This window comes from Pongo pygmaeus, chromosome 1, assembly GCF_028885625.2.
Source record: "Pongo pygmaeus isolate AG05252 chromosome 1, NHGRI_mPonPyg2-v2.0_pri, whole genome shotgun sequence".
In the NCBI taxonomy this organism is placed as follows: Eukaryota; Metazoa; Chordata; class Mammalia; order Primates; family Hominidae; genus Pongo; species Pongo pygmaeus.
In genome coordinates this window covers 107,204,187-107,226,387 of record NC_072373.2, presented here as the reverse complement: position 1 = coordinate 107,226,387, position 22,201 = coordinate 107,204,187, and the positions used below count along the sequence as shown (strand labels likewise).

Here is a 22,201-nt window from a genome sequence, read left to right as displayed (position 1 = left end):
TAGCACCTGGTTTTAACATGCTAACAAGAAAAGATGCGTTGAAGAAGGGAGGAAGGACAGGCTTGCATTGCCTATGACACCTCTCCCCCAACCACAGGAAATGCATCTCCAAGAGAGAATCTAATAGCTTGGGGACAAGGGGGAAAGTGTGAGACTTTATATTGAAACTTAGTATCAGTCTTGCCATAGTGGCACACGGCACTGGACAGAACCCCACAGCACTTGATTCCAGGCTGGTGCCCACAAAAGAAGCATTTAGACCCACCCTGGGCCACAAGGGAATCAGCTGCTCCAGCAGGAAGAACCCACCAAAGTTCTGGCTGGCTTTATCACTGGAGATTTCTTGGGCTTCAAATAAATTTCAGTGGCAGGCAGGCTGTAGTGACCATAGTCCTTGGGCAAGCCCTGATGCTGCATAGGTCTGGAAGACCCTGGACTTGAGGTGTGAGCCAGTATGACGGCAGCAGCTGCAGCAGCTATGGGGAATGCCTGTGTCGCCCCTCTCCACGTTCCAGGCAGTGCAGCCTGAAGAGAGATTCCTTTTGCTGGGGGGAAAGAAAAGGAAGTAAGCTAGTGGCTTTACCTGGGAATGCAGAGAACAATCCCTGATCTTCCCCAAGTCCACAGGGCTGGGGACCTGGGAATCTGTAAGAATTGCAGTGTACTTGGGCCTAGGGTGCCCTGTAGTACAAAAATGGCTGCAGTGATCACTGGCTTAGGGAACTCGTCAGCCCACTTTGAATTCCTGGAATACCTTATCCTTCAATGCCCAGATATTGACAAACATCGACAGTATCATAACATTGAAGTCAATATGTCCTCAAGAAATGGACCAAGTAAGGCACCCAGTGACCAACCCTGGAGAGATGGAGATGTGTAATCTCTCAGGGAATTCAGAATAGCTATTTTGAGAAAGCTCAATGAACTTCAAGAAAACACAGAAACAATTCAGAAATATATCAGAAATTTAACAAGATTACTGAAGTAAGAGAAAAAAATCAAATCCTGGAGCTGGAAAATGCATTATTGGGTCTCAGTAGAATTGATCAAGCAGAAGAAAGAATTAGCATGCGAACAAGCTATTTGAAAATAGAGGAGAAAAAAGAAGAATGAGAAGGAACACAGAATGCTTAAGAGATCTAGAAGAGGGCCTCAAAAGAGAAAATCAAAGATTCATTGGCCTTAAAGAGGGGGTTGAGAAGGAGCAAAGAACAGAACGCTTATTCAAAGAAATAATCTTTTTTTTTTTTTAATACTTTAAGTTCTAGGGTACATGTGCACAACATGCAGGTTTATTACATAGGTATGCATGTGCCATGTTGGTTTGCTGCACCCATCAACTCATCATTTACATTAGGTATTTCTCCTAATGCTATCCCTCCCCCAGCCTCCAACCCCACAACAGGGGGTTGTTCCCCTCCCTGTGTCCATGTGTTCTCATTGGTCAACTCCCACTTAAGAGTGAGAACATGTGGAGTTTGGTTTTCTGTCCTTGGAATATTTTGCTGAGAATGATGGTTTCCAGCTCCATCCATGTCCCTGCAAAGGACATGAACTCATCCCTCTTTATGGCTGCATAGTATTCCTTGGTGTATATGTGCCACATTTTCTTTAGTCAATTATTGATGGACATTTGGGTTGGTTCCAAGTCTTTGCTATTATGAATACTGCCACAATAAACATAGCTGTGCATGTGTCTTTATAGTAGCGTGATTTATAATCCTTTGGGTATATACCCAGTAATCAGATTGCTGGGTCAAATGGTATTTCTAGTTCTAGATCCTTGAGGAATCACCACACTGTCTTCCACAATGGTTGAACTAATTTATACTCCCACCAACAGTGTAAAACCATTCCTATTTCTCCACATCCTCTCCAGCATCTGTTTTTTCCTGACTTTTTAATGATCGCCATTCTAACTGGTGTGAGTGGTATCTCATTGTGGTTTTGATTTGCATTTCTCTGATGACCAATGATAATGAGCATTTTTTTCGTGTCTGTTGGCTGCATAAATGTCTTCTTTTGAGAAGTGTCTGTTCATATCCTTTGCCCACTTTTTGATGGGGTGGTTTTCTTCTTGTAAATTTGTTTAAGTTCTTTGTAGATTCTGGATATTAGCCCTTTGTCAGATGGATACATTGCAAAAATTTTCTCCCATTCCTTAGGTTCCCTGTTCACTCTGATGAGAGTTTCTTTTGCTGTGCAGAAGTTCTTTAGTTTAATTAGATCCCATTTGTCTATTTTGGCTTTTGTTGCCATTGCTTTTGGTGTTTTAATCATGAAGTCTTTGCCCATGTCTGTGTCCTGAATGGTATTACCTAGGTTTTCTTCTAGGGTTTTTATGGTGTTACGTCTTACATTTAAGTCTTTAATCCATCTTGAGTTAATTTTTGTGTAAGGTGCAAGGAAGGGATCCAGTTTCAGCTTTCTACATATGGCTAGCCAGTTTTCCCAGCACCATTTATTAAATAGAGAATCCTTTACCCATTTCTTGTTTTTGTCAGGTTTGTCAAAGATCTGATGGTTTTATATGTGTGGTGTTATTTCTGAGGGCTCTGTTCTGTTCCATTGGTCTATATCTCTGTTTTGGTACCAGTACCGTGCTGTTTTGGTTACTGTAGCCTTGTAGTATAGTTTGAAGTCAGGTAGCATGATGCCTCCAGCTTTGTTCTTTTTGCTTAGGATTGTCTTGGCTATGCGGGCTCTTTTTTGGTTCTATATGAAGTTTAAAGTAGTTTATTCCAATTTTGTGAAGAAAGTCAGTGGTAGCTTGATGGGGATACCATTGAATCTATAAATTACCTTGGGTAGTATTGCCATTTTCACGAGATACTTCCTATCCATGAGCATGGAATGTTCTTCCATTTGTTTGTGTCCTCTTTTATTTCATTGAACAGTGGTTTATAGTTCTCCTTGAAGAGGTCCTTCACATCCTTTGTAAGTTGGATTCCTAGATATTTTATTCTCTTTGTAGTAATTGTGAATGGGAGTTCACTCATGATTTGGCTCTCTGTTTGTCTGTTCTTGGTGTATAGGAATGCTTGTAATTTTTGCACATTGATTTTGTATCCTGAGATTTTGCTGAAGTTGCTTATCAGCTTAAGGAGATTTGGGGCTGAGACAATGGGGTTTTCTAAACATACAATCATGACATCTGCAAACAGGGACAATTTGACTTCCTCTTTTCCTAATTGAATACCCTTTATTTCTTTCTCTTGTCTGATTGGCCTGGCCAGAACTTCCAATACTATGTTGAATAGGAGTGGTGAGAGAGGGCATCATTGTCTTGTGCCAGTTTTCAAAGGGAATCCCCATTCAGTATGATATTGGCTGTGGGTTTGTCATAAATAGCTCTTATTATTTTGAGATACGTTTAATCAATACCTAGTTTATTGAGCGTTTTTAGCATGAAAGGCTGTTGAATTTTGCCAAAGGCCTTTTCTGCATCTATTGAGATAATCGTAGTTTTTGTCGTTGGTTCTGTTTATGTGACGGATTACGTTTATTGATTTGTGTATGTTGAACCAGCCTTGGATCCTAGGGATGAAGCTGACTTGATCATGGGGAATAAACTTTTTGATGTGCTGCTGGATTCGGTTTGCCAGTATTTTATTGAGGATTTTCGCATCAATGTTCATTAGGGATATTGGCCTAAAATTATCTTTTTTTGTTTTGTCTCTGCCAGGCTTTGGTATCAGGATGATGCTGGCATCATAAAATGAGCTAGGGAGGATTCCCTCTTTTTCTATTGATTGGAATAGTTTCAGAAGGAATGGTACCAGCTCCTCTTTGTACCTCTGGTAGAATTTGGCTGTGAATCTGTCTAGTCCTGGAAGTTTTTTGCTTGGTAAGCTATTATTGCCTCAATTTCAGAACCTGTTATTGGTCTATTCTGGGATTTGAGTTCTTCCTGGTTTAGTCTTGGGAGGCTGTATGTATCCAGGAATTTATCCATTTCTTCTAGATTTTCTAGTTTATTTGTATAGAGGTGTTTATAGTATTCTCTGATGGTAGTTTGTATTTCTGTGGGATCGGTAGTGATATCCCCGTTTTCATTTTTTATTGCATCTATTTGATTCTTCTCTCTTTTCTTCTTTATGAGTCTTGCTAGCAGTCTATCTATTTTGTTGATTTTTTTCAAAAAACCAGCTCCTGGATTCACTGATTTTTTTGAAGGGATTTTTGTGTCTCTATCTCCTTCAGTTTTGCTCTGATCTTAGTTATTTCTTGTCTTCTGCTAGCTTTTGAATTTATTTGCTCTTGCTTCTTTAGTTCCTTTAATTGTGATGTTAGGGTGTCAATTTTAGATCTTTCCTGTTTTCTCTTCTGGGCATTTAGTGCTATAAATTTGCCTCTACACACTGCTTTAAATGTGTCCCAGAGATTCCAGTATGTTGTGTCTTTCTTCTCATTGGTTCCAAAGAACATCTTTATTTCTGCTTTCATTTCATTATTTACCCAGTAGTCATTTAGGGGCAGGTTGTTCAGTTTCCATGTAGCTGTGCGGTTTTGAGTGAGTTTCTTAATCCTGAGTTCTAATTTGATTGCACTGTGGTCTGAGAGACAGTTTGTTTTGATTTCTCTTCTTTTACATTTGCTGAGGAGTGTTTTACTTCCAAACATGTGGTCAAATTTAGAATAAGTGTGATGTGGTGCTGAGAAGAATGTATATTCTGTTGATTTGGGGTGGAGAGTTCTGTAGATGTCTATTAGGTCCGCTTGGTCCAGAGCTAAGTTCAAGTCCTGAATATCCTTGTTAAGTTTCTGTCTCATTGATCTGTCTAATATTGACAGTGGGATGTTAAAGTCTCCCATTATGATTGTGTGGGAGTCTAAGTCTCTTTTTAGGTCTCTCAGGACATGCTTTATGAATCTGGGTGCTCCTGTATTGGGTGCATATTTATTTAGGATAGTTAGCTCTTCTTGTTGAATTGATCCCTTTACTATTATGTAATGGCCTTCTCTGTCTCTTTTGATCTTTGTTGGTTTAAAGTCTATTTTATCAGAGACCAGGATTGCAACCCCTGCTTTTTTTTTTTTTTTTTTTTTTTTTTTTTGGCTTTCCATTTGCTTGGTAGATCTTCCTCCATCCCTTTATTTTGAGCCTAGGTGTGTCTCTGCATGTGAGATGGGTCTCCTGAATACAGCACACTATTGGGTCTTGACTCTTTATCCAATTTTCCAGTCTGTGTCTTTTTTTTTTTTTTTTTTTTTTTAAAGTAACACCTCTTTACTCAGCAACGTGCTCCTCCCTCAGGGAACCTTCCCCAGTGCCCCTCCATGCTTGAAGGGCCTGGAAGGATCAGGATGCAGGCCTTTCCCAAGGAGGGCACAGAACATGATGAGGAGATGCCACTGGGGGTGCAGAAAGCTCCCCATCCCCCTGGGGAGAGGCGTCAGCGTGCCCTTAGGGTAGTCAGGTCCTGAGCTTTGGACTCCTTGCTTGGTTAAAGGCACTGTCCCTTGTGCAATCTAGAGGAATGCTCCTCGAAGCATCTCTCCTGGATACCAGGAGAGCCACCCCTGCTCCCAATGCAACAAGATCCCTGATCACCGGCCTCTTGCCTCCCTCAGAGGGAGACAAGCTGCACTGGAGGGAGCATGGCTGCCTAGCTCCCTGTCACCTCCTCCACCTCTATCTGTTCACTGGGACAACAGAGGATCCCTGAATCCACTGGAGGAGCTGGCTTTGCAGGTCTTCCTCCATCACCTTCCACCAAAAGAAGTTCTCACCCCAAACTCTCGGGGGTTCATCCTGGATCCCTGGGCTCCGAAAAGCCACAGTCACCAGCACATTCAGACAGATGCCATCACTGTGATCTCGGCCCAGGTGCTGCAGTCCAAGCAACCCCTTGATCTCCACCACCAAGTGGTGCAGGGTCAGACACTCCTGCAGCAGCCACAGGACAGCCATCTTCATGCCACCCCTCTGCTCCATAGGGTCGAGGCCACAGGCAGTGACAGGCAAGTGAGGCATTCCCACTGTGCCCACCAACACCCACACTGTCTGGGCACTGGTAAAGGTGGCCACGAGCCGCTGGCAGACCAGATCACAGGGTAGCTCTTGGGGCAGAATGACGGTGCTTGGCTTGCTGGCGATACTGGGTGGCTAGCTCAACCAGGTGCAGGATGTCATGGGCTCGCAGCGGAGTGGGCAGGGAGGTCCGTGGGTACCAGGCAGCCTGCAGGGACTCCACATCGGCCTCCTTGGAAGTCTTGAGAATTCCACCTGTGGGGCAAGCGAAGAACATGAAGCGGACCCAGGAGGGGCCCCGCTCCTCCACGGACAGCAGTGTCTTGGGCTCACAGTGCAGTCCCGCCTCCTCCTTCACCTCCAGCTGCAGCGTCTCCACGATGGTCTCCCCCGGCTCCATTCTCCCCGCAGGCAGGTACCACGATCCCCGGCACTCCCTCTTGGCCTCCTGGATCAGTAGCACCTCATCCTGCTCGCTGAGGAACACGGCCAGCACCATGTAGCACAGGTTCTTCCGCAGCCGCACGGGCACCCGCGGCTCCCCTGCAGGCGCCAAGTCGCAGCTCTGCACGCTCGACCCCTGGCCAGCCAGCACGGAAGCCAGAGCCCCCGCCAGGCCCTCCGAGGCCATCGTGTCCCCCGGGGGGTGGCGGCCTGGATCCTCGCAGACCGACTGAGCCGAGCCGCGGGCTAGCGTGTGCTGCGGCGCCCTCTCTCAGTCCCCTGTGTCTTTTAATTGGGGCATTTAGCCCATTTACATTTAAGGTTAATATTGTTATGTGTGAATTTGATCCTGTCATTATGATACTAGCTGGTTATTTCGCCCGTTAATTGATGCAGTTTCTTCATAGCGTAGAAGGTCTTTACAATTTGGCATGTTTTTGCAGTGGCTGGTATCGGTTGTTCCTTTCCTTGTTTAGTGCTTCCTTCAGGAGCTCTTGTAAAGGCAGGCCTGATGGTGACAAAATCTCAGCATTTGCTTGTCTGTAAAGGATTTTATTTCTCCTTCACTTATGAAGCTTAGTTTGGCTGGATATGAAATTCTGGGTTGAAAATTCTTTAAGAATGTTGAATATTGGTCCCCACTCTCTTCTGGCTTGTAGGGTTTCTGCAGAGAGATCCACTGTTAGTCTGATGGGCTTTGTGGGTAACCCGACCTTTCTCTCTGGCTGCCCTTAACATTTTTTCCTTCATTTCAACCTTGGTGAATCTGACAATTATGTGTCTTGGAGTTGCTCTTCTCGAGGAGTATCTTTGTGGTGTTCTCTGTCTTTCCTGAATTTGAGTGTTGGCCTGCCTTGCTAGGTTGGGGAAGTTCTCCTGGATAATATCCTAAAGAGTGTTGTCTAACTTGGTTCTATTCTCCCCATCACTTTCAGGTACACCAATGAAATGTAGATTTGTCTTTTCACATAGTCCCACATCTCTTGGAGGCTTTGTTCATTTCTTTTTAAGCTTTTTTCTCTAATCTTGTCTTCTCACTATTTCATTAATTTGATCTTCGATCACTGATATCCTTTATTCTGCTTGAGTGAATTGGCTATTGAAGCTTGTTTATGCTTCACGAGGTTCTCATACTGTGGTTTTCAGCTCCTTCAGGTCATTTAAGCTCTTCTCTACACTGTTTATTTTAGTTAGCCATTCATCTAACCTTTTTTCAAGGTTTTCAGCTTCCTTGTGATGGGTTAGAACATGCTCCTTTAGCCTGGAGAAGTTTGTTATTACTGACCTTCTGAAGCCTGCTTCTGTCACCTCATCAAACTAATTCTCCATCCAGTTTTGTTCCCTTGCTGGTGAGGAGTTGTGTTCCTTCGGAGGAGAAGAGGCGTTCTGGTTTTTGGAATTTTCAGCCTTTCTGCTCTAGTTTCTCCCCATCTTTGTGGTTTTATGTACTACTTTGGTCTTTGATATTGGTGACCTACAGATGGGGTTTTAGTGTAGATGTCCTTTTTGTTGATGTTGATGCTATTCCTTTCTGTTTGTTAATCCTTCTAACCAGGCAGGCCCCTCAGCTGCAGGTCTGTTGGAGTTTGCTGGAGGTCCACTCCAGACCCTGTTTGCCTGGGTATCACCAGTAGAGGCTGCAGAATAGCAAATATTGCTGCCTGATCCTTCCTCTGGAAGCTTTGTCCCAGAGGGGCACCCACCTGTATGAGGTGTCCATCGGCCCCTACTGGGAGGTGTCTCCCAGTTAGGCTACACGGTGCTCAGAGACCCACTTCAGGAGGCTGTCTCTCCATTATCAGAGCTCAAATGCCATGCTGGGAGAACTACTGCTGTCTTTAGGGTTTCAGGCAGGGACGTTTAAGTCTGCAGAAGCTGTCTGCTGCCTTTTATTAGATATGCCCTGTCCCCAGAGGTGGAATCTAGAGGCAGCAGGCCTTGCTGAGCTGCAGTGGGCTCTGCCCAGTTCGAGCTTCCCTACCACTTTGTTTACACTGTGACCATAGAACCACCTACTTAAGCCTCAGCAGTGGCAGAACCCCCTCCCCCTGCCATGCTCCAGTGTCCCAGGTTGATCTCAGACTGCTGTGCTAGCAGCAGGCAAGGCTCCATGGGCATGGGACCTGCTGAGCCAGGCGCAAGAGGGAATCTCCTGGTCTGTCGGTTGTAAAGACAGTGGAAAAAAGCACAGTATTTGGGCAGGAGTGTACTGCTCCTCCAGATACAGTCACTCACAGCTTTCCTTGGCTAGGAAAAAGAAATCCCCCAACCCCTTGCACTTCCTGGGTGAGGCAACACCCCACCCTGCTTTGGCTCATCCTCCGTGGGCTGCACCCACTGTCCAACGAGTTCCAGTGAGATGAACCAGGTACCTCAGTTGGAAACGCGGAAATCACCTGTCTTGTGCGTCTATCTCGCTGGAAGCTGTAGACCGGAGCTGTTCCTATTCAGCCATCTTGGAAGCAACCCTCTTTTTTTTTTTGTATTTTAGTAGAGACAGGGTTTCACCATATTGCCCAGGCTGGTTTCAAACTCCTGAGGTCAAGCCATTCTATAAAACAAACTTACATTTGTTTTATCTGAGTTCCTTCCTCAGGAAAGGACTCTCAGCCCTCTCAAAAAGCATCATAGACCTGAAACTCAGCTGATCACAGCATCCAGACAATGAGATGCCAGTCCCCTCACTCATCACGAGTGCTTCCTCACCCCTCCCTGGTTCCTCTTTTCCCACCCACAGTTACATTTCTTCTGTGCTATATAAACCCCTAACTTTAGTTGATCAGGGAGATAGATTTGAGATTCATCTCCTGTCTCCTCAGCTGCAGCACCCGATTAAAGCCTTCTTCCTCAGCAATACTCAATGTCTCAATGATTGGCTTTCTGTGTGCTGAGAACACTGAACCCCTGGGGTTTTGGTAAAAATACATGTACACTTTTAAAAACCGCAATTAATGGGTTGTGGTATATTGAGAAATTGGAATGGCATCAACTTGGCCAATTCTGAGAAAACACACTGTGCTTAAGTGTCAGGGCCCTGCCTCCTGACCTCGACAGTATATGGTTGATTTTGAGGCACAGCAGGGGAGTATGGCCTGGTTTGAGTGTTTTATAGAAATGTAAAACATGGCTGATTACTTTTTATTTAAAATCCAACAAATCTCCATTTCTGGTGAGAAAATCTTGCCAAAACCAACCAAACAAATGCATAGAAGTATATGAAGAAGAAAATGAAAGATTCCCTACCTCCCAATCCCAGTTGCTTGGTGTCAGCCATTATTTATTACATGGAGGAAGGGGACAAGGCACCCAGGAAGTCCCAAGTCCTGTTCTGACAATGATCTGGCCTCCCTGGGCAAAGGGAAAAGAGGGAAGGCAAAAAGAATATAACACTACTCTTTGCAGAAATTTCCCCTTGGTACAGGAAACTCTGGTAAACTGAGAGAGTATGTTTTGCGTGAGGGAGGCCTCAAGGGCTCTTCTCTGGCCCTAAGCCTAAACTGGATTTTGCCTCATTTTCTGAGGTGCAAATGATAAAAGTTGATCAAAGGAGAGGGCAGAGAGAAAGAAAGAGGATGACTCCTCTCTCCCAGGTCCACCTTCCTTGGTGTTGCTTGAGGGATCAGAAGAAATGCCTTAACATAGGTGTGTGGGAACTATGGCTGCTAAGTATGAACTCAGTTACCTCCAGTTATAAGCTAGTGTGAGGTTCCATGGTGTAATGGTGAGCACTATGGACTCTGAATACAGCGTTCAGAGTTCAAGTCTCACTGGGACCTTTCTGTATAATTCCAGTGAGGTTCCTCTCTATTGCTCCCTAAGCAGAATGGGGGAAATTGCCCCAATCATGGTCACAGACCCTCCATGCCACTGGCTGTGTGCAATTGGAGTCCAGGACCCAGCGACCAGCAAGACCCCTCACCTCTCAGGGTGACCCTGGGCCTCCAGGTGACAGTTCTCCACTAAAAAGGCTGCCTCCCCTCAATCCTAGACCCCGAGTTTTCTTTTGTTCACGTCATTGGGCCATTGCCCTGTGTCTCTTTGGAAGAAATTACCTATATGAAAAACTTTTCTTCCGGGATTTCCTAATTCCTTCATCCCTTAGGACAGTGCAGTTTTTCATCTCCTGATCTTGGGTCCAGTACTAATGCATGCGTTTCATTTTGTTTTCATGGGATCCCCTCCAACCAGCTACCAGTGGATTCCTGTCCTTGGGGTCTCTGTGGATGGCAACTAGATGCTGCTCTTGTCTGAACTCCTGACACCTCTCTCCAGGGAATTGCCTCCCTTAGCCTCCTAAATCAGCCAATATTTAGATTTGAACCTGGGATCCCAGCATCTTTGGAGAACAGAGGTTCCTGATCCCTGGCCAGCTCTCCCACAGTGAAGGGGAGAGGAGCAGAGCAGCTGGGAGGGGCAAGTCCAGGGCCCTGGGTAGCCCCCTTCTTCCTGCCCAGACTCTGCTCCAAGGAGAAGTTACCTTAGGACCAGATCAGATGGAAACTCTTGTTCTCTTCTCATCAGCAGAAAAATTTAGGCAAGAGCTCTGGAGGACCTTCCTAGCTCATAAAAATGGTGTGGCCAAGTCTCTCCAGGTTTGCAAATGTCCAAGGTTACCAAGTGTTTTGAGGGCTCACTTTGGAGCCTCTGAAAAGAAGGGGTTGGGGCCCATGGAAGGTACCTGAGGGATGCATGGGAGGAAGGGGAAAGAGACAGGAGGGAGGAGAGAAGGAGGGAGGGGGAGAAAGGGTGTGTGAGGGCCAGGAGCCAGGATTCACTCTGACAGTTTAGTGACTGCTCCCTGACCCCAAGGTTCCCACTATGGCACCTTCCAGCAGGTGGTTTCCATCTCTTATTGATGTCCTGAGAACTTGGCTCTACAGAATGTTCCCACTCTATTTGTCTGGCATGAGTCCTGCAAAGTTTCCTTTCATTGCTTGGGGGATGAGATGGGGGTATATAGGTTTGCAAGTGACTAGTAGCTAAGTCAGAACCTTGTGGAGCTGCTCAGAGTTAACTGTCAGGTAGCCTCCTTCCTCCCATCCCTTGCAGGATGATTGCCTGCAAGACAGGGCCTGGAGGAGGCCAGGGGCACCCAAGGCCACATAAATGTCCAGGGATGAGTCCCAGATGGAGATGCCTTGGTTGAGCTGACTGTGCACTTCCAGGGCTCACAGGGGTCTGGCCAGGAGACTGAGCAAAGGGACCAGGGAGGTTGTGTAGCAGGCTTCTGCACAGCAAGGCAGACATTCTTCTTGGAGCCCCCAACCCAAATCAGGTCTTCCACCTCCTCTTCCTAAAGACCCTTTACTGCAGTCATTCTTTTACCAGAACTACAAGTTTATAGGACATAGATTTCAGTGCCCTCATCTGGCCAACCATCTTCAGCTGCCAGTGCCCAAGGTAACCTCCCTCCCTACCAAGACCTGACTCAGGACCTTTCCTTAAGGAGATGTCCTCTTCTTTCTTTCCCACCAGAACTGCCCTGGCCCAGACCCCATTTCTGTCTGGTGACCAGGACAGTCCCCTCACCAGTCTCCCAGGTTGAGGAGGGCAGATCCTCCTCAGCTCCCTGCCCCTGAGAGACCCCAAGAGTCTTGTGTGGCTCCAGCCCACAGAGGGATATCCATGGCCCATATCTCTCAAAACTCTCCCTTCCCACTCTGAATCCACCCTCTACTGCATGCTCCCCTCAAGAACAGACTAATTTTTGCATGTGTGTCCTTGTTTTGCCTACCTGTAACCCAGATTGACTTTTCTGTCTTAGAACTACCTGTCCCTCTTTGGACAGTGTCTTCCTGGTACTACACATGAAGATGTCCCACTCTCCCCTGCTCAAGGAGAGAGTGTCTGACCTGAGCTGGGCCCATTAGACCCAGTACTTACCTGGAATAGGAAAAAGATGGGGAGAGTGACCAAAGATTACAAAAATCTCTGACGTTTATCCACTTGAGAGAGAGTCCCTGAAGATACTGGCCTCTCATTCCTGCTATGTATATCCAATGTGACTAAACTCTGAATAAAATATACAAGTTATAACAATGTAGCAATTGACCCAGCAAAGGAGGACACAAACGTGTTGGAGGGTAAGGTGGTGAGAGGCATGTTTGGGGGTGGTGGTGATGAGCAAGTATGTGAAGGAGAGGTAGTGCCTAAACTTGAAAATCAAAAAGTAATATCTATTTAGACATAAGGAGATAAATAACTAAATAATTGCTTCTATGTGATGAAACTCTGGGAGTACACAAGGGGACTGCTATTTTAGTAAACAAATTTTCAAGTATATATAACTTTGATAAAGTATCCAAATAAAAAAATTCCTTTCCCATATATGTATGTGTGTATATATGTATTTATATACACATATATATTTGCATTCATTGTATTTTAAAGATAAATTTTTATACAGTCATGTTAATCCCTCTTTTCATTTAAGGATTTGAGTTTGATGTCATACAATGTGATCTCACTGTATGACTACAGAAATGTTGGCAAAAGTAAGTTCAGAGGAAATGGTAGGCAAGTACATTTTTTCTGACCCAGTTTTGGCCAGAAGATGGAGAAAAAAAGAATTCTTAAAAAATGTTAAAAGTATGACATGTTATATTTTCCTTTCACAGTAATTTAGACAGAAATTAGCAAAATCAGAAATGTATAAATACTTTGGTCTGACAATTCCATCTCCAGGTGTCTACGGAGAAATAGACAAGCAATGCACAATAGATACATGTGTCAGTCTGGTCCCTGCAGTTGTATTTGTAATAATACACATTGGAGCAATTTCATGGCCATCAGTTACAGAATGTTTGAGGAATGATCCTTTCATACCAAGAAGGACATTTCAAAGATCAAAACCTGATGGAAATGCTGGAGGCCATGGCTCTGATAGGAGCTCATGTGTGTTGACCAATTACTACGTGACAGGTATTGGCTCCACGCTTTTCCTGCACTGCTCATTTAAACACTGGACAACCTAAGTGTTCTGATTTAGCCCATTGGATAGATAGAAATGGAGGCACAGGAGATTAATGTGTTTAACTTCAAACCCTGGCAGATGAGGTTTTTCATCCAGAGCCTGTGGCTTCACCATAGGTGTGATTCAGGTTCTGTCATTCTCCACTTTAGGAATTACCAGTATTCCAAACACGAGAAGCTGAGAAAACAAACAACAAACTCAAAACCCTAAAAATCAGGATAAGTGAGGGTAGATGTTTGTTGGGTGTGGATTAAAAATGGACTTTTTTTTGCCCCAAGCAACAAGGAGACACCTTAGAAAATAGACAAGAGACAAGAAGAAGAGAAGCTTTAAGAGATATTTGGTCCAAGGAAGAGACTCTTCAGATGGAAGGTCACATCAGCTAGAAACATTAATATGACTGGATGGGCTCAAACCACTGACTTTTCAGGCAACATCTGACAGCACTAACCTAGTGTTCCAGAGACACTGCTTGTTAAACAGTGAAAGCTGTTGCTCAATTGTGTCATCCATAATTGTCAAATATTGCCATTTAGTAGCACAAGGAAGTATTTTCTGTTGCCAAGCTAGAGTACCCATAACTCTTCTGTTTTGTTGAACATTCTTCCTCACCACAAACCCTCTTTAGAAGACTGGGGGCTCCTAAAACATTGAGGCCGAGAGTCCTGTCCTTGTGCATGTTTGGGCATTGACCCAGGGCCAAGTCAGTGGGAGACTCCTCCACACACACACCAGGTCCCCAGGTGACAACTGCAGTCTCTGGATCTGAGGTCATCCACTTTCCCATTCCTAGCTCACCTCACCCATCGTGAAGCCTGGTTAGTATTGCCAGAGACCCAAGTGGGCAGATGCCCACACCAAAGACAGAACCTGCTGTGTGCCCACCTTGCTGATCCCTCCATCCTTCTAGACAAAGGCTTCATTAGCCAGGGACCTTGGGTTTGCTCACAAGGCAGCCCCTCACCTAGCAGGCATTAGTTCATTATGTATATGTATATGTATATGTATATGTATATGTAGTCCTCAGGTTGTATTCCTTAAATATATATAATTTAAGGATATGTATGTATAGATATATAAATATCTATGTAATTCCTTAAATATATAATTTTAGTACAATTTTTTTTTTTTGGAGATGGAGTCTCGCACTGTCTCCCAGGCTGGAGTGCAGTGGCACCATCTCGGCTCACTGCAAGCTCCACCTCCCAGGTTCACGCCATTCTCCTGCTTCAGCCTCCCAAGTACCTGGGACTACAGGTGACCGCCACCACGCCCGGCTAATTTTTTTTTGTATTTTTAGTAGAGATGGGGTTTCACCATGTTAGCCAGGATGGTCTCCATCTTCTGACCTCATGATCCACCATCTTGGCCTCCCAAAGTGCTAGGATTACAGGCGTGGACCACCGTGCCCGGCCAAAACAAAGTTTTTAAAAGATTCCTTTAATAAACATTTACAATAACATCAAGAAATATAAACGACATAGCAAACATGTGAAAGCCAGCCAGGCTCTCAATGGCATCAAGAAATATAAACTACATAGAAAAGATGTGAAAGCCAGCCAGGCTTGGCTTCAAATCCCAGCACTTTGGAAGGCTGTGGCAGGAGAGTTGCTTGAGCTCAGAAGCTTGAAACTAGCCTAGACAACATAGTGAGCCCTCATCTCTACTGAAAGTCAGAAAAATTATCCGGGTGTGGTGGTGTTGGCCTGTAGTCCCCGGAATCAGTGGATGAGGCCCTAGGATGTCATAGGCCTGAGAATTCCATGCTGCAATGAGCTGTGATAGTGCCACTGTACTCCAGCCTGAGTGAAAGAGTGAGATCCTGTGTAGAAACAAAAGAAGAAAAAAAAAGATGTGAAAGCCTATATATTGAAGACTACCAAGTACTGCTTAGAGCAGTTAAAGACCTTTGGAATAGAGAATGTTCCTTCTTGCATTTCAAGATTGCTTTTGTTTTGGGGGGACACACTATTTTTTAGGAATATGAAGTTCTTCTTGGGCATTCCTGTAAAAAAGGCCACTTTTTGATAGGACTGTATTGAATCTGTGGATTGCTTTGAGTTGTATTTTTATCTTAACCATGTTACAACTTCCAACCCATGGACACAAGATGTCTGTCCATTGATTTAGGTCTTCCTGAATCTCCTCGAGCAATGTTCTGTAGTTGTCTGCGTACAAGTACTGCACCTTCTTGAACAAATTTATTCCCAGGCATATTATTCTTACAGGTGCTATTATAAATGAAATCATTGTGTCAATTTTCTTCTCAGATTGTTCATTGCTAACACAAATGATTGTTTGCTGGAAGTTTGCTGAATTCACTTATTAACTCTAGTAGTGTGTGTGTGTGTGTGTGTGTGTGTGTGTCTGGTCTCTGTGTGCATCTATGTGTGTTTACATTTGTATGTATTATTTGGGATTTTCTATGCATAGGATCACACCATCTGCAAATTGAGATCATTTTGTTTTCTGTTCAAAAATACTTTTTCTCATGTTTATTTTTAAAAGATAATTTGGCCAGGTGTAGAATTGTAGGTGACAGTTTTTCCCTTTTTAAGTACTTTATTGCAAACTTCTTTGTATGAGAAATCTTATGCCATCCTTATATTTAGTGCTCTGTATGTAACATGTTCTTTCCCTTATTTCTTTTAGGATTTCCTTTTTATCACTGGTTTTGATGGATTTGATTAAGGTGTTCCTTGGTGAAGTTTTCTTCATGTTTCTTGTTCTTAGAATAATCATATTTCTGTAATATTTGAAGTTTATGGTTTCCATGGAGCTTCTAAATCTTTCATCCAGTATATTTTAAATATCTTTGTCTCTCTTCTCCACTACACGCCCTTCAGGGATTCCATTTAGCCCTATACTAGGGGGTTTAAAGTTTTGATGCTGATGGTCTTTTTATGTTTTCAAGTCATTTGTTACTGTGTGTTTCATTTATGTTAGTTTCAACTGCTATTCCTTCTAGTTCAATAATCTTCTTTTCTGCACTGTTTAATCCACTGCCTTCTTCCATTTCAGACTGTAAATCATAGTTTTTATCTATAGATTTTGATATTTAAAAAATCTTCAACCTCCCCATTTAATTAAAATACAATTATACTAACTGCTCTAATGTCCTTTTCTTCTATTTCCAACATGTGTGTCAATTTCAACTAGATTATTAGATTCTTCATTATATGTCATGTTTTCCTGCTTCTTTGGCTGCTTGATATTCTTTTATTTTTATTTTTATTTTTTTGGGTGGGGAATGGAGTTTTGCTCTCATTGCCCAGGCTGGAGTGCAATGGTGTGATCTCAGCTCACTGCAACCTCCGCCTCCCAGATACACTAGCGATTCTCCTGTCTCAGACTCCCAAGTAGCTCAGATTACAGGCATGCACCACCATGCCTGGCTAATTTTTTTGTATTTAGTAGAGATGGGTTTCACCATGCTAGTCAGGCTGGTCGTGAACTCCTGACCTCAGGTGATCCACCCAGCTGCTTGATATTCTAAGATTTGATGCTGGAACTTTGGTGTCAATGCTCAAAAGTGCCCAAAGACACCACTCGACCTCAGTGTCTATGCACACCCAAGCTTTTGCAGCAGGACAGGTAGAGAGAGCAGAGATCAGTGTGGTACAACATGCTGGTAGAGGGTACCCCAGTTGTGCTTGGGGATTTCCTATTCCTCATGGAAAAATGTGTCTTCCTTAATTTTTTCCATAAGAACCACCCTACTTCATGCCCTGTCTGTCTGTCCAAACACCAGGACAGTCCTCTCACCAGTCTCAACCATCCAATGGATTGACAAAGGTCCAAATATGATTCAGTGGAGAAGGCATTCTCTTGTCAACAAATTGTGTAGAAATAACTGGACATGCATATCCCCAAAGGAAAAAAATTCACCTGAACCTCAATACTAACTCAAAAACTAAGTCAAAATTGATTGTGCAACTAAATATAAACTAGAAAACTAAAAAAAGTATAGCAGAAAATATAAGACAAAATCTTCATGACACAGAGTTAGGCAAAGTGTTCTTTGTTATCAATAAACACAAACCATTAAAGAAAACATTGATAAATTCAACTTTATAAAAATTAAAAGTTTTTGCTCAAGACAGTATTAGGAGAACAAATATAAGCTGCAGATTGGGAGAAAAACAGTGGAAATCACCAATATGACACAGGGCATGTGTGATAGTTACTTGTACATGTCACTGTGACCGAGCACCAGGGTGCCAGGACATTTGGCCAAACATGATTCTAGTATTCCAGAGAGTGTTTCGGATACGATTAACACTGGGATGGGCAGACTAAGTGATTGCCCTCCTTAATGGGGGTGGGCCTCATGCAATCAATCAAAGGCCAGGAGAGAATTAAGAGGCCTAATGGGAAACAAAAGCTTTCCTGGGTATCCAGCTTTCCTTCCATCTTGGGAATTTCAGCCTCCATAATCTCAGAAGCAAATTCATGTATATATATACACACACATATACATTTCATAGGTATGTGGGTAAGATTGTATTTTTAAAAATTCAGCCATGAGATGATTGGTGAAGCCAGCCAATGAGTAAGGGTGTGTTCTATTATATGATTCAGTCTTCTTTTGTACACGATTGAAGTTCTGCATTTGAAGTAGGAGAATAGGAGAGAGAGAGTAAGTCCACCTAGGATAATAACAGCTGAATTTCTCAACATACACTTCAAAGCCCTAGGGGTTAACTTAGAGACTCAAAAATCTCACCCATAATCCTGCCCCTAAACACTAGGGCTAGGGAACAATGTGGCCCTCAGATGATTTTCTTTAGCCGGGTCTGGGAGCCACACGACGGCAGAGGGAGCAGGAAACACTATGCAAATAGAGGCCAGGACAGCAGGGAGGGCCTGTTTATGATAGAACCCAGGTAAAACTATCCTCAGAAAGTGAGTGTGGAGAAACATAGATCATCCCTGAGACCTGGTGGATTAGAGCACTGGCTACTGGGGAATTGAAAGGAAGGGCTTCACCATGCAGAGGACCAGAGGTGCCAATCTTGGAAATGCAGAACTGCTGGGAGATGGGGAGGCGTGGACCATGGAAGTATCCTCTGGAGACTCGTGGTGAAGAGAACAAATGAATGAAGTAACTGGCAGAAATTAGAGGTCCTGGTAGAACAAAATAGAATCCCACAATGAGAACAAACACCATGTATGTCCCCCAAGGAAGACAATATCTCCTAAAAACTCAAGAAAAATCATTTTGGGCAAGCACCTTATATCCAGTAATGCAATCCATGTATCAAGACCGTGAGAAAAGATTATTAAATGTGCTAAACTCAGCGAGACCTGATTCCCTCATGAGGACTCTGTTAAGGATGAGTACCACTCAGCAAGTGATGACCGTGACATTCACTTTTGAATAGCTCATGAGAATTAATATATTTCACTGTGGATCTAAACCAAAAACCAAGGTGGGGGCAAGATGATAATCACAGAATGTCACTGGTATATGTTTAGGTTCAAATATGAGAAGTGGTTCAAATATGTTTAGGTTCAAAAATGAGAAGTGGCAGGTAAAGAAGGTAGGAAAAAGAAAACACATCATGTAATTGACTGTCGTATGGAAATATTTGAGGCTAAAAGTTATAATTTAAAACTATAAACCAAATATTAGAAGTGTGTCTAGTTCAAAGGGAGGAAAACTATCAAAAACATTTTTAGTGCATGAGCTATACAACCCTTCCTAAATGCCAAATGCACACAAGACACACACACACACACACACACATACACACACACACTCACGAAGAATACAAATGACTAGAACCAAGAAATGTAGTAAATACATTCTGCTACATATGGTAAACATAGCCTACAATGTGGAAGAGATTAGAAAATAAACAGGGAAATGAAATGTTTTTATTAATTCGCATCAGTACCCACCAAAACCAATCATCAGCATAATCAAAGATTATAACACTGAATGTAAAAAACAATCCAACAGTCCAGAGTGATAGGCAAAAGTTTTTAATTGTATAGATTAAAATTAACTTTGGACAAAAACTAAAACTCAGGCAGAGAATTTTTTTTTTTTTTTTGCAACAACAGACACTAGCAAAAACAAAAGCACAGTAAAAATTGAGACAGAAAATTTCCAGTGTAGAGATATGAATATAATAATAGACAAGGGAGGGATGATTAATAAATGATAAAATGTTTAGAGGATGATCATTAGAATACAGGACATTTATACTTTTGAAAACCACTTTCCCTAATACTTCATTATAAGTAAGGTGTCTCTAAAAGGGACAGATCTCCTAGACCCCTCCTTAACCAAGTAACCAGTCCTGATATCATAATGGTGATGGACAAACTAGACCTTCTCTTCCCGCAGATGGGCTGAGGTTGGAAACTCACAGCATTGACTCTGCAGTGTTCCTGGCAAAACGTTTAGGCTGAATTTAATCATGAAGACATTTTCAGACAACTTCAGAATGTAGATCATTGAGCCAGACAGCTGACCTGTCCTCTACAAACAAGTCCATGTCACCACCATCAATGACAACAACAAAAAGATGAGGAAATATTTGGGGTTCAAAATAACTAAAGAAATGTAGCTACATTATCTTTTTACTTTTTTTGAACCCAAAATATCTCTTCTCCTTTTTGTTGTGTGATTCGTGGTGACATGGACTATGTGAAGGAGACAGGTCAGTTGTCCTGCTCAGTGTTCTACATTCTGCAGTTGTCTGGTGATTACCTCCTGTGAAACTCAGGCTAAGCATTTTCTGCAAGAACATGGCATTGTTCATATTCTGCACTGGCAGAGTCCCGGGTGACATGCTGTCTCCTGCCAGCAGCTCCTGACTCCTGTTCTCTACAGGATGGAATTGAGAGGAGCAGGGCTAAGGCCTCTCAATGCTGTTTGTCCATCTAGCTGTGGTCTTCCTAAGTATTGATACCAATTGGAGGCTGAAGGACTGTGGCTTCTCTAACCAAAGGAGCCTAGTGGGTTAACAATTGTCAAGAGCAGTCAGTGGTTCTGAAATACAATCCTCAGCCAAGGATCCCTCCTGTGTTACAGATGGATCAGCTAAAACAAGTCAACACTGAAGATATAAAGAATGAGGTTAGGTTCATTGAAACCAGGGTAACACCTTCAGATGAGCTAAACACAAAGATGACACTGACCTTGAGCAGGTATAGAAGCTCAGAGACATGCTTGCAAAATGAAATCCCTGAGGAATTTTGTAGCTACCCAGAGATACGTGGTTCAAATTAGAATGTCTGACAGATCACTCCCGGCATGTGCTGCATAGTTATGTGAACGTGTCACACCTAACTTGGGTCCAATGTCTTCAGACTGAGCACAAGTTGCCACTGGCATGGTCTGAGAATAGGAATAGAGCCATGCCCACTGACCCATCCTATGCCTGGGCTTCCAAATGGAACTACAGTTTCATTTAAACCTACATGTGCCTATAGGTCCTGCCTGCAGGAATGACATCTCTCAGCTTAGTAAGGGCTGCTTAGTGTGGAAGTTTGACTCCCATCTGGAAGACCAGGTGGAACCTTATCACCGTCAAAGTAAAAAACCTATTGTCCATGTCAAGGGCCAAGCTGATGTGCTGTTCCTCAAATGAGTAAAACACATTTCTGTAGTGCTGGAATGAGTCAGGTAGTTCGAAGTACCTTGGAGGAGTCGAATAACATCTATCCAGTCAGTCCTGCAAGACTTCAGGCTCTTCCACTTCCATCAGCATGCCGTTGAGCCTGGAAAAGGAGACAAAACTAAAGAAGCAGCCAGGGAAAATCAGACACCACAGAGCCCCAACTAGATTTCAGGAGTAACATAAGGAAGTGATTAAAAAAGAAAAAGGATAGATCAATTAATGAGGTAAAAAAGTTATTGCCTTTATGTTGGGATAGACCAGGGCCAGGTAGAAAACAATGAAAGAGAGAGAGAGAGAGACAGAGACAGAGAGAGAGAGAAAATGAGCTAGTGAATTGGCCAGGTGACACACTGATAAGGGAGTAAAAGGACACTCTGAATTAGTACCCTCATGACACACAGCAAACAGTGATCATGAAAAGAGTGAGCGCAATGGTTTTCCATAAAATATGCTCAAAATTCGATGCAGTCACCATGAAAGTACAGATTTTGAGGTATGGTCAACCTATGGTACGTTAGTAAATGATAAGGGGAGGAAGAAATGGAAACCTAAACGTCTACTGCAATGAAAACCAACAGCAATGACAGTAGGAGTAATTCAGCCTTCATTGAAAACATAAAATCAAACACTCTGGTTTCCCTGGATCTGTCGCCTACAGGTATTAACACAGAATTAAGCATCCACAATTGCTGAAAGTTACCTGGGGCATGGTGGGTTTTGATCTTCTTCCTCTTCTTGGTACTTTTCAATTTCTGCAATAAATTCAGACATGGACAGACACATTAAGCTGATTCCCCTACACACATAGCAATCCACTGTCTAATCCTCACACAGGGACCTCACGCTCCTCAGCATAAGAATAGGAGACTGTGAGAGATATATTTCAGGAGGCCTGAAGGCTGCTCATGATAGAAATTCCTTGGTTTTTGTCCCAGAAACTGTGGGTAAAATGTCCCTATTGTGGTAGATCGTTATCCCAATATCATTTGTCCTAAGTTTGTGCAAACAGTTATGCCATATTTTTCCAATCAATTTAAAGCAAATACCCTCGAATGATTTCTAGGAGAAAAACTGCAATATTTAGCCCTGTCTCATCAAATACTCAGACTGTTCATGGTTGTGAGGATTTTAGACACTGAAATTAGAGTGAAAAAGGAAATCTACAAACCCTTGAGT

At 43.2% G+C, this 22,201-nt stretch overlaps 2 protein-coding genes across 2 annotated transcripts in view; both read right to left on the bottom strand.

The window, feature by feature from the left end:
- LOC129015142 (neuroblastoma breakpoint family member 11-like) overlaps positions 1–22,201 on the bottom strand; it is a 2,260,169-nt gene that overhangs the window by 1,982,924 nt on the left and 255,044 nt on the right. Inside the window, 2 exon segments of the mRNA XM_063663940.1 lie at positions 20,949–21,125; positions 21,726–21,777. Of these exon segments, the coding sequence (XP_063520010.1) occupies positions 20,949–21,125; positions 21,726–21,777 (229 nt within the window).
- On the bottom strand, positions 5,636–6,620 carry LOC129015430 (8-oxo-dGDP phosphatase NUDT18-like). The gene is given in 2 exon segments (XM_054453366.1): positions 5,636–6,080; positions 6,082–6,620. Coding segments are annotated over 2 exon segments (969 nt in total). The 5' UTR covers positions 6,606–6,620.